Source organism: Notechis scutatus, chromosome 7 (genome assembly GCF_049901735.1).
Source record: "Notechis scutatus isolate UNSWTSFEM ecotype Mainland chromosome 7, rNotScu1.2, whole genome shotgun sequence".
Lineage (NCBI taxonomy): Eukaryota > Metazoa > Chordata > Lepidosauria > Squamata > Elapidae > Notechis > Notechis scutatus.
In genome coordinates this window covers 7,584,912-7,597,299 of record NC_142015.1, presented here as the reverse complement: position 1 = coordinate 7,597,299, position 12,388 = coordinate 7,584,912, and the positions used below count along the sequence as shown (strand labels likewise).

Below are 12,388 nucleotides of genomic sequence, written 5' to 3'. Positions count from 1 at the left end.
AGAGAATCATGACGATGTGGGGATACTTTAGGAGCGAAGCGGCAGAGGGCAACTGCCCTTGCGATGAAGAGGAAACTTTCGAGCCGAGCACGCAAGAGGCTGCCATTTGCAAATGGTGGTCCTGAGGTCCTAACAGCCCAGCTGTAAGGAAGACGGAATATAGGAGACAGGCTGTGGCAGAGACTGTTTTGGACTTGCGGAGAGAGAGTGCGGAGAACTGAAACAGCTCGGAAGAAAGTTCGTAAATTGCAGAGAGTGAAGGAGGCAAGAAAAGACGAATCGGAGCTCCGGAGGTGGTGAACAAGCAGAGGTGAGAACGATTGGAAAGAAACGGAGCAACAGACTGCCTGAGAGAGGTATTAAGATACTGTGATGAACCAAAAAGGAGCAAAGAAGAGGGAAAGGGAAAGTGAAGATCCGAGAAACCTCTTTAACTTAAAGAACAAAAGGAAGTGATTGTGATAAGTGTGGACAGCAATCATTGAACTCTGCTAAGGAAGTGACGAAAATAAAAGAAGTGGCTGAAGTAGAGACAGCAGACATCCATTGAAAAGAACAACAATTAGTCAGCATTTTGACTCTTATCTGGTGAATTGTTGGATGATTAATACGTTTTTTGTCCCCCTATATTTTTATTTTTCTCTTTTTTTCTTTTTCCTTCTTTTTTGATTATAAAATTCACCCAGGAGACTTAATGAAATAACTGTTCATATTTATATAAACTGCTAGTAGAGTGGTATTTTTTTTACAAGTTATTCTAAAGAAATTAAGAGTAGATAAATTTAGTAAGACTTGATTAGATTTGTATATAAATTTTCATATCAATTTAGGTTGTATTTAATTAATTGTATTTGATTGTAGTCAATATAGTAATTTTTTTAATACTTAGCTATAATTAATACTTATAGGCATATATTATTATACAAATTTGAATAAGATAATTAATTGTTTACTTAATTAATAAAGGGGATTGTTGTATATCTATTTATTATATTTATTATACTTACAGTTGATACATTATTTATATATATTTTTACATATTTATATATTTATGTATCTGGATAGTTTATATATGTTTATATGGATAAGATAAATTGTGTATTTAGGATATTAATAAAGGGTTGTTGATTTTGAAAGAACTGAAAAATTTATAATTACTTGAATAAGCTTCTGAGAATTGGGAGAATTACATTGGTAATGTCATAAACCTTAATAATAATCTTAACAATCCATATTAGTTAATGACAATTTGGGATAACTTGTTTAGTATCTTAGGGAAACAGACTGAAATATTAAAAGAAATGACAAGCATTACTATCACAATGTTGAAGACTGGGAAAAACCTACACCGGTGGCAACAACTTCAATGACAGTAGCTTCACCCATGACACACACAAAAAATTGACAAGATGCTAATGACGGAAAAACAGAAACCTGCTTCTAACATCAGTATACAAACAACTTTATTTACATTACTTGCTTAAGCTTCAGGATACAATGATGAAGAATCATACAGAAATGAGAGCAGATATAAATGAAATCAAAGAAGAAATGGGAAAACTAAAAAATGAAATGAAATCGGACATATCTAAACTTGATGAGAAAGTTGGCTCAATTCAACAAGCCTTAGAAAAGAATGAACATAAAATAAAAGAAGTCAAAAAATGAACAGAACAAACCGAAAAAGATTAGAAAGGGTCGATCAGCAAATGAAAATAATAAACAAAGAAATGGAAGACTCTTTGATCCACCTTTAGATGGACCAAGCGTCATCATATCTTAGATTCCAAAATGTTGTGGAAACCAAGGAAGAAGATCTGGAAATGGTAATGGCTGAAATCTTAGCAGATACATCAGGAAGAGACAAAAGTGAAATACTGAATGAATTGGACAATGTGTATACGGTAAGCACGAGTTATGCCAGGCGACATAAACTCCCCAAAGAAGTACACATAAGGTTTAGAAGAAGAAAAGTATGAGATATTGTATATAGAATTTCGAGAGATGAACCTGTTGTTTATAAGGGAAAGGAGATTCAAATATTGAAACAGGTCCCGAGAAGGGTGAGGGAGCAGAGACGGGACTATAGATTTTTGGCTGCGCAATTGAACAAAAGGAACATTCTCTTTTGATGGCTGATTCCCGAAAGGATGCTTATTACGTGGGAAGAAAAGAGAATTAAAATTGATACTCTAGAGAAGGCAGAGGACTTCTATGATCAACTAGTAGGCCCAGAAGATCAGAGCAGCAAGGAGGAACTTGAATCAAATTCCAAAGAGGAACATCAGGGACAAGAGAATAAAGAGGAAGAGCAAGGAATGGGAAGAACAGATCATCAACAACAACAGGAACAAGAAGACCAAAAAGCAACAACCAGAACACAAAGATTGCTACGGGCAAGCAGAAGACAAGAATTAGGTACAATTAAGAGAATGGGAGAAGAAATACATTTACTATCAATTAACATAAATGGTTTAAATTTGGCAATAAAGAGGAAAAGAACATTGGCAAAATTAAGTAAACAAAAAGTAGAGATAACATGTTTACAAGAGACACATATTCAAAAAATGGACAAAAAATATTTAGAATGCCCCCAAATTAGGGAAATTATACACTGCCCCAGCAGATAAGGGAAAAAAGAAGGGAATAGCTGTATATATTAAAGAGGAGATAAAAGCGAAATTAATGTTTGCAGATCCCAATGGAAGAATTTTGATGATGGAAGCGTGGATAGCGCTCAAACCAGTATTATTAGTAGTAATCTATGCATCTATGCACCCATTGAAAACCAACAAGAATTTTACAAAATGTTACATAAAAAAATTATTGAATTAGAACAAAGAAATATATGCATCATAGGAGACTATAATTCAATAATAGGCTATAAAAAAACTATAAAAGTGAAAGGAAAAAAAGGGAAAAAAGGAAAGAAAAGAAGAGAACTACCAAAAGCATGTCTTGAAATGTTTACAGAATTTAATTTGATAGATGTTTGGAGAAAACTAAACCAAGGAAAAAAAAACAATTCACTTTTTATTCTAATCCACACCAATCATGGTCACATATTGATATGGCCTGGATGGGAGGAGAAATACGAGAGGAAGTGGAAGACATAGAAATTTTACCAAATTGTTGGGCTGACCACAACCCACTTAAAATAAGCTGCAGAGGTAGAAAGAAAACAAGACGTAGGTGGACCCTAAATACTCAAATATTAAAAGATACCGAATTTGTTCAGAAATTGAGAGAAGAACTAACATATTTCTTTAAGGAAAATAATAAACAATACACATCGACACAGAATTTATGGGATACCATGAAAGCAGTTACTTGGGGGATCATAATATCATACTCAGCAAAAAGAAACAAAGAAAAATTTGCTCAACAAAATAAGCTACAGGAAACAATTAAGAAATTAGAGACTAAATTACAAAATATTCCACAAAACATTAAATTAAAAGAACTATTAACTTTAACCAAACACAAACTTAATCTAGCAGATCAAGAAGATATGGTAAAAAATCTAAAAAAAGCTAGACAAACATTCTTTGAACAAGCTAATAAACTGGGAAGGTGGCTGTCTCATAAGCTTAAGAGAGAGAGAAAAGAATCATCCATCAACTACAAGATGAAAATGGAGAACACCATCATACAATAGAAAGAAAGAAAAAGATTGTATACCAATATTTTGAGAATTTGTATAAGAGAGAGGAGGTAGATAAAGAACAGATAAGGAAATACTTGAGAGGAGAAGATAGAGAAGATCTGAAGGAAAATTTAACTAAAGAGATAACAATAGTAGAATTAAATCAGGCAATTAGAAACCAGAAAAACAATAAAACACCAGGGCCAGATGGTCTCCCAGGGGAATTTTATAAAATAATGGAAGATCTACTAGATAGATGTTAAATGCTGGATACATGGAGGGATGCACTTATCTCGCTAAACCTGAAGGAGGGCACGGACACAAGACAAATCCAAAATTATAGACTAATATCGTTATTTAACGTCAGCTATAAAATATTCACAACCATTATAGCAAACAGATTGAAGAGACTTTTGAATGAATACATCCACTCAGACCAAAGTGGATTTTTGCCAGGCAGACAAATTAGGAACAATCTGAGAACAGTAATAGATATTCTGGAATATTATGATGCCCACCCAGAGAAACAAGTATCACTTGTCTTTTTGGATGCTCAGAAAGCATTCGATAACCTGAACTGGCAATTCATGATACAGCAAATTTATATGAACTTAGGAACTAAATTCAAACACATAATAACAACAATATATTCCAATCAGAAGGCAAATATTATAGTGAATGGCAAAATTACCCAGAGCTTAGAAATAAAAAAAAAGGAATTAGACAAGGTTGTCCTCTTTCTCCTCTGCTTCTTATATTATCACTCGAGATTCTTCTTAGATGAATCAGGCAAAAACCGGAAATAAAAGGACTAAAAGTTAAGATAGAAGAATACAAATTGCAAGCTTTTGCGGACAATATGGTCTTTTTTATTGCAGATCCAATAGAAACAGGAAAGGAGTTTATTAGTGAATTAGAAAGATATGGGGAAATAGCAGGTCTGAAAATTAATAGACAGAAAACAAAACTCCTGTCCAAAAATCTAACGGAATTGCAACAAATAGAATTAGAAAGAGTAACGGGATTACAGACAATAAAGAAAATTAAATATCTAGGTATATGGCTGACTGCACAATGTAAAATAATAAAAGAGAATAATTATGATACATTATTATACAAACAAAAAAAAATTTGGAATTATGGGCTAAATTGCAATTACCGTATTTGCCGGCGTATAAGACGACTGGGCGTATAAGACGAGCCCCCAACATTTCCACTCAAAATATAGAGTTTGTTATATACTCACCGTATAAGACGACCCCCCACTTGGAGGCATGTTTTTCAGGGCAAAAAGTCATCTTATACGCCGACAAATACGGTAAGTTGTAACACTTGGGGTATTCTGGATATAATTCTTGATTGACACCCCCGCCCCTTTCCCCCAAACTTACAAAGCCACCAAAATGCTTTAGAGAGGCAGCTTCGCCTTTCTCAGGCTGGCACTCAATTCCTCTCCCTTTCTTTGTGACACCGTTGAGCGATCTGCTTTTTCAGGGGAAAATAAATAAATAAAAATAAAACTGGACGAAAAACAGTCGAGTTGTTTCTTAATATCTTTCCACCTCCCCAACCAATTTGTCTCCAAGGGTGCACCACACTGATTGCGACATTAATTATTTCAGAGAGAGCGGGTGTGGGGGAGAAATCTTTACTTCCTACTGTGGCTTTTTCCTGCGCATCGTTCTGGCTGCACTTGGATGGCGAGCTGGCCGGAGCAGTCTGGCGCATGTGCAGCTCACCGTTGGGGGCTGGGGGGCGCGGGGGGAGAGAGAAGGCCTCCTTATTTCCACGCGTGGGAGGCTCGGTCGCTGGACCGTGGACGAGCGCTAAAGGAGAGAGTTCTGAGTGCAAAAGGGCCGCCACTGATCAGGCACAAGAAACTGGTCCTTTTTCCCTTGGCTTTGTGGTTGTTACTTCTTACAGGGAGGGATAATGAGATACCCACGCTGGGAGAAAGCGGAAAGGATGTCTATTTTCCTGCTCACTAACTTTCCAGAAAGCGTCGAGTTCCTACCCCGAGACTTGCCAAAAGTCCAGTTCATTCATTTGCTACCTTTCTCCAACGAGATCCAGATCTGTTTCCACAATGCGCTTAGGATCTTATCTTATTATCTTATTATTATCTTATTAGCCTTGCTCTGTCCGTCCAAGAGAGAAGAAGGCAGACGGTTTTGTGCTCAGGGAAAAAGAAAAGGAGCCTCTCGCTCACGCTGCACACTGCCCCCACCTCCACCCCAGCAACGCTTAGGAAAAGAGTTACACAAGCATCCTTTCCAGAAGTGAATGTGGGGGTGGCGGGGGGGGGGGAAGGATTCGGAGCAAAGGCTGAAACCGGGAAGAGAAAACTTCCCAAAGAAAATCGTATGAGCAGCATCCCATTCCTGGGAGAAAAACAAAAAAACAAAAACATGAACTCTTCCCGAAACGCAAAAGCAAGGATGGCGCTTTCTCAGCTTTGAGCGGCGTTGCTGCTCCCACCCCTCCACTCGTCCCCACGTGCGGCGAAGTTTCTGCCACTGGGGGTGGAAGGAGGTGAGGGATGGGGGCAAAGCCTGGAGCCTGTCGGTCCGCTCGCACGAGCGGAGTGGGTAGGGGGGGAGGAGGAAGAGAGACTCCAGCTGGGCTTGAAGGGGCTTCGCAAATTGCGGAGCTCCGCCCCCATTGCTCTTGCACCGAGTGACAACAACGTATTTGCCAGCGTATAAGACGACCTTTGTTATATACTCGCCGTATAAGACGACCCCCCAACTTGGAGGCATGTTTTTCAGGGCAAAAAAGTCGTCTTATATGCCGGCAAATACGGTATCTTTACTGGGAAGAGTAGCAACTATAAAAATGTCAATCTTACCCAAATTTTTATATTTATTTCAAATGATCCCTATCAGACTAGAGAAATCCTTTTTTAATGAACTCAATATAATTACGCAGGAATTTATTTGGTTAGGTAAATAACCTAAAATAAAAATAAAATCATTACAGGATATAAAAAGCAGAGGATGACTTGGTCTTCCAAATTGGGAGTTATATTACAGCGCAGCAGCACTAACCTGGACGAAAGAGTGGATCAACTTAACTAATAAAAGAACACTAAACCTGGAAGGCCATGACCTGCAAAGAGGATGGCATGCCTTTTTGTTGGAAACAGGAACTAAGAAACAACAGTATTTTCATAGACACTTAATTAGGGACTCCCTGTTATAAAATTATCCTCCCAATGCATATGTTCATAAGGGTCAAATAAGCTGGAAGACAAGATAGGAATAGGTTAAAATGTTTTGATTGCAGTAAACAGCCAAGAGATATTACATTTTTATATGGTTAGTATGGACCAGGGTAAGATCTTTCTTGAAGTTAAAAATAAACAAGTCTTACTTTGCATTGCTCACAACACTCTTCAGAGTCACACTGTGCCTCATGTTGCAGTTTACAAGTTGTAGCATTGCAGCAGGCACTTTGACAATCCTGAAAACCAAAACATATAAAATGATGTCATAGACTTATTTAATCTAATTGGTCTATTCTGAAGAAGAAAACTGCCAAGGAAAATATATTTCTGTGATGTGTTCCCTCTTATGGGTTCACGCTAGCAAATGCACAAATGGTTTGTTATTGAAAATAGATCATGGCATATCTGCATGAAACAGACTTATCTGATATTTCCTATGTGAAAAGAATAAAACAAACAAAAATATCCTCATCTCCCAGTTGTGAATCCCACATAACCTAAAGCCCCCATTCCTTATTCATGATGGGTTTTCTACTCTTCATGCCAGCCTTTGAGGTGGTCCAGAGAAGAAGCACTGACCATGAATATTAACACTACCTTTGTTGTAAGGTTACAGTAGCAGAATCTTTCAATATCTCTACCCCCTCATCTTTATGGACCAAGAGAGAGGGTGGGAGATGTTTGCCATGCACATTGCTCCTCTTGAGATGGTTGCCATGCCCCATTCCTTCTGCAGGCTAATCTATTTCCTATATGACCATCGCGTAGACTTTCCCTCCTTCTTTTGTCTCTCAATGACATTCTTACAAACCATTACATGTTTATTTGACAATATAAAGAGAACACTTCACTAAATAACTGTTCTTATAAAAAGATTATTAGTGATTAGAGTATAGATAAAAGATTACTTCTGGTTGCAAGGCTTCGGCGGCGGCAGGAATCCACTTCTCTGCGGGTCCCTGCTGCGCTTACCGCTGGAGTACCCCCGATCCAATTGGATTTAGGGGTTGTCGTTACCCCGGAGGGGTAACGGAAGATAGAGGAGATCTGGGCAGGGGTCTGGGGACATCGCAACCCCTTTCCCCAGCCAGCTAGACTCCTTTTTCCAAAGGGTGGAGCGGCGGTCAGCAATGGCCGCCACAAAGAAATCTTCAAGACTGTGCAGGAGGAAGAGTTTAAAAAGAAAGTTTTTTGGCTGAACCGGGACATTAAGTTATATCTAAACACCCTGGAAACCTGACTTTTTGCACGATATATTGTTTCCAAAGGAGGCTGTCAAAGCGGCGAACGAAAGTGCTGAAAAGGAAAGTTCACTCTCCTTCCTTACGGAGATAGCAAACGGACATTGAAAAACCTGCTTTTATATAAAAGGTAAAAATTAAAAGCTCTTTGTTATAAGTGGGAAGGGAGAGGACAAAAAGGGGGGGTTTCAGTCAGGAAAAAGAGGTAAATCACCCATTTTTTCCCCAAAATACTAATGAGATACCAGTTCTTTATTCCCTTACAATTGGTTATGCAAATCCAAGGAACCACTGCATACATGCATGTACATAAACGGCACAAACCTATGCCATTCACAAACCAGCCTCTTGGATGGCTCAAACCACTTAGAAAGCCAGATGATTTTTCAAGGATTCACATTTTTGAGAAATTTTTTCAAATGACTCTTGTTGATTAAAAAAAATCTTACCACAGGAGAACCACAGTCACATTCTTCTCCCACCTCCACTAAGTAATTTCCACAAACTGGAGGTGTAACAATATCTGTGCTCAAGGGTTTGTTGAGAATGCATTGTGGTCTGTCTCTAAGAAGATACCTCTGATGTTCCTGGACACTACAAGAGCTGAACTCAGAGAGAGGTTCAAAACTGTAGAGATGAAACAAAATAAGACATCAGGACATCATCCATATTTACACTAGGAACAAAACTCATTGCAAAAACATATAAGATGGAAAAGGGATGGCTAATGAAGAATTGCAGTGATTTTTTTTCTCTAGAGCTAACAAAGTGATTTGTGCAAAGTGCTAAGAGAACTCTTTGTAGCCCTTGATCTAACACCCAGATTATGCTCCTTCAGTTTTAATTCCACCAACTTCAGCAGTGGGATTCTAGGGATTTGTTAATTTATGTTAATTGTACATCTGGTTCGACGAACCAGTAGTTCTGAAGACCAACTGGCCCTGCCCATGCACCTGGTTCTGGCTCCCAGGTGAGTGCAAGGAGGCTTGCAAGGCCAACAATGAGACGCAGGAGGGTGCAGGGGCGGGGGGTATGATAATAATAGAATAACACTTAGAAGGGACTTTGGGGGAGACCCTATACCATTTCAGAGAAATGGCTGTCCAGTCTTTTCTTAAAAATCTCCAGTGTTGAAGCACCTAGAAGTTCTTAGTTTGCTTCTCTCTTTGTTCAGTTTCCATCCATTGCTTCTTGTTTTGCTTTCTGCTTCTTTGGAAAATACATTGCCCCCCCTTCTTTCTGACAGACCCTTAAAAGCCTGTTGCCTATCATCCTCTTGGGCAAAGAATGTGAGCCATTTCCTCCTTTCAGTGGTCCATGAAAGTACATCTATAGTATATAGATAATAAAGTCAAAAAAAGGTGAACAATATTTTTATAGAACTATAGATAAGTTGAGGAATGGCTGGGAGGGGAGGGACCAGGCAAGGCACCGCTTGATGTGAATGACATTGAGTTGGTCATGCCCACCCAGTCACATGACCACCAAGCCACGCCCAGCCAGTCATGTGACCACCAGGCCACGACAGCCAGCAAGCCACTCCAAGCCAGTCACATGGCCAGCAAGCCACACCCACAAATTAAGCCACGCCCACAGAACTGGCTGGTAAGACATTTGAATCCCATCCCGACCAACTTTCTTTTCTTTTTTAACAAAATAAATTTGCAATGGGAACTCCATGTGATATTAGTTGATTGAGCTACTTCTTGTGTTTGAGTGGACTGCCTTTCATTTTCATTTTTAGTCAGCCTCTCTGTGGAAGGACAATAATATCACCGAAGGGAAAACAGTGGAATTTTTTTTTCTTCATTTGTAGGGATAGTAGTTTTTATAGCAATGAATACTTTGAGGCAGGGGTGGGATTCTACCAGTTCACACCGGTTCTATGGTACCAGTTGTTAACATCACCGGTAGTTCTAAGAACTGGTAAAACTGACCCCAGGCTGGCCCCACCCCTCTCTGCTGCTCCTATGGGCCAAATCCAGGCTTTTTTTACTGCACATGCATGACATTTTTTGTGCATGCCTGAAAATCCTTGCCTCATTTTCCCCTGTCCGCCCCTCCCTTCACTGGCTTTGGCCTCCGCCCCATCCGCCACTCCTAGACTAAAAAACCCAGATTTTTTAAATTGCGCATGTGCGACATGCCTGCAGCCTGCTTCTGCCTGCCCACAAGGGCAGCCATTGCTGCCTGCCTTTCGCTGTGACATGAGCCTCTTCGCTAATCTGCCTGCAAGTCATGCTAGCCCTTCCCCCTCTATCCCCAGGCCTCCCCGAGCCAGCTATCTCTGGGGCTCCCTGGGCCTCGTGCTGCCATCTCTGGGGCTCCCTGGGCCTCGCGCTGCCATCTCTAGAGTTCCCTGGGCCTCCCGCGGCCATCTCCATGGCTCCCAGGACCTCCCGCTGCCATCTCCGGGGGTTCCCCAGGCCTCGCCCAGCCTACCTACCTGACCCACCCATCCGCGGCCTCAGCTGGCTGGTTAAGCCACCACGTGGCATGCCAGCTCTCCTTACCACATGGCGGCTGCAGTGCAGTGAGCTGTGGCCCTTGAGTAGCGCCCCCCTCAGCCCTCCAAAAGTACCTCCACATGCTTGAGCAGCCACTCCTGGCCACCACCACATGCGGAGGTCTGTTTCCTTTGGGAGGATCGGGGTGGGGCAGGGGTGGGCCGCTGCTGCCCAAGAGAAGCAAGGGGCAGCAGAGGGGCTCAGAAAGGGAGGGGCTGCTCAGTTTCTTCTTCTCCCACTGCCCGCTCATGTGTATATTGTGTGTGTGTGAGAGAGAGGGGGATCTTTCCGTGCCTCCTCCATCTTGTGCCTGTCCTGGGCTTCCTCCCACCTGGCCGCCAGCTTGATAGGAGGAGAGGGAAAGGGAGGCTGGGGTTTCCCATAGCTGTGCCACCACCACTGCCCGCCCCCCCACCGCTGCCACCGCTGCGACCCATGTGCTCTGAAAGGGAGGGCGGATGGATGTTCCGGGGCTGCTGCTTTCTTCGTTGTCCTACCACTCGCTACTCTGGAGTTCTTCCCAGACCACGGGTGTGTGTGTGTGAGAGAGAGAGAGAGAGAAGAGAGAGTTTGGTGTGTGTTGTGAGATAAAGACAAGGAAGGAAGGAAGGAAGGAAGGAAGGAAGGAAGGAAGGAAGGAAGGAAGGAAGGAAGGAACGAAGGAAGGAAGGAAGGAAGGAAGGAAGGAAGGAAAAGAAAGACGAAGGGAGAGAATGAGAGAGAGAAAAAGAAAGAGGAAGGGAGAGAAGGAAAGAAAGAAAGAGCAGAAAGAAAAAGGGAGAGAGAAAGGAAGTGAAAGGAAGAAAGGGGGTGGAAGGAAGGGGCAGAAAATACAAGCCATGCCCAGCCAGTCACATGGCAACCTGCCTGCGCCTCACCCTGCCCTCCCCTAGCTCCTCGTAGCTGCCTGGGCCTCGCCCTGCCCTCCCCAGGCCTTGGAAACTGGCAAAAAACACTTGCTAAGCAACTGGTCACTAAGCAAGGACCTGGTCATTAAATGAGGACCACTTACATTTGGTTTGCCAGTCACATGGCCATGCCCACCCCAGTCACATGGCCACCTAGCCACGCCCAGTCAGCCACTCCTACCCTAGTCACATGACCACCAAGCCACACCCACAAATTAGACCATGCCCACAGAACCGGTTGTTAAGAAATTTGAATCCCACTCCTGGTTTGAGGCAAATAGAGAGCTAATTATGCTAACTCTCTTTTTGCCTGAAAGTATTCATTGTTGATTTCTTTCGTTGAAAAGGTCATAATATCAGTGATGTGCCACTGACCTCCAAAACTGCATACTTCAATAGATGCAAACATGGTATCATAGCCCACCCAAGCACCTTCCTAATGTTAATACAAATCACTAGGAATGTAATCATTGGCCCTCAAGTTAGGGGCTGAAAACAAGAACACAAAGACAATCTGCTGGTGGCCATTCAAAAGACAAGATGGTCTTCTTTCAAGGTCAAGGTTGCACCAGACTCATTTGGTGGTGTTAATTCAGCAACATTGTTTTCTAGGCAAGGTCTTCTGTACAAAACAGCATAAAGTGTCTAGAAGTGTTAAAGTAATTATGATGGAAGAAATCTTTCAGTAAGTACAGGAAAGGCTACATAGCATTCTCCATACTTCCTGACCTCATTGCCATTGCATGAAATATGAAACAATGAAGTTGTAGGGCTTTAGCAGAAGAAACCAGAAATTGATCCATAGGTGGCATGCTCACTGAGGCTACACAAAACTCTTACAAAAAAGTTATGGGGAGCTT

General features: G+C 41.3%; 1 protein-coding gene and 1 long non-coding RNA gene across 2 annotated transcripts in view; one reads left to right on the top strand and one right to left on the bottom strand.

The window, feature by feature from the left end:
* LOC148130021 (uncharacterized) overlaps positions 1 to 11,253 on the top strand; it is a 49,705-nt gene extending 38,452 nt beyond the window's left edge. The window contains exon 2 of the long non-coding RNA XR_015750345.1: positions 11,181 to 11,253. This is a non-coding gene — a long non-coding RNA (uncharacterized LOC148130021). The remainder of the gene's footprint in view (positions 1 to 11,180) is intronic.
* LOC113431536 (zinc metalloproteinase-disintegrin-like MTP9) overlaps positions 1 to 12,388 on the bottom strand; it is a 51,758-nt gene that overhangs the window by 19,419 nt on the left and 19,951 nt on the right. Inside the window, exons 11-12 of the mRNA XM_087969936.1 lie at positions 8,563 to 8,740; positions 7,019 to 7,108 (exon numbers count right to left, since the gene is read on the bottom strand). Coding sequence (XP_087826062.1) covers positions 7,019 to 7,108; positions 8,563 to 8,740 — 268 coding nt within the window. The remainder of the gene's footprint in view (positions 1 to 7,018; positions 7,109 to 8,562; positions 8,741 to 12,388) is intronic.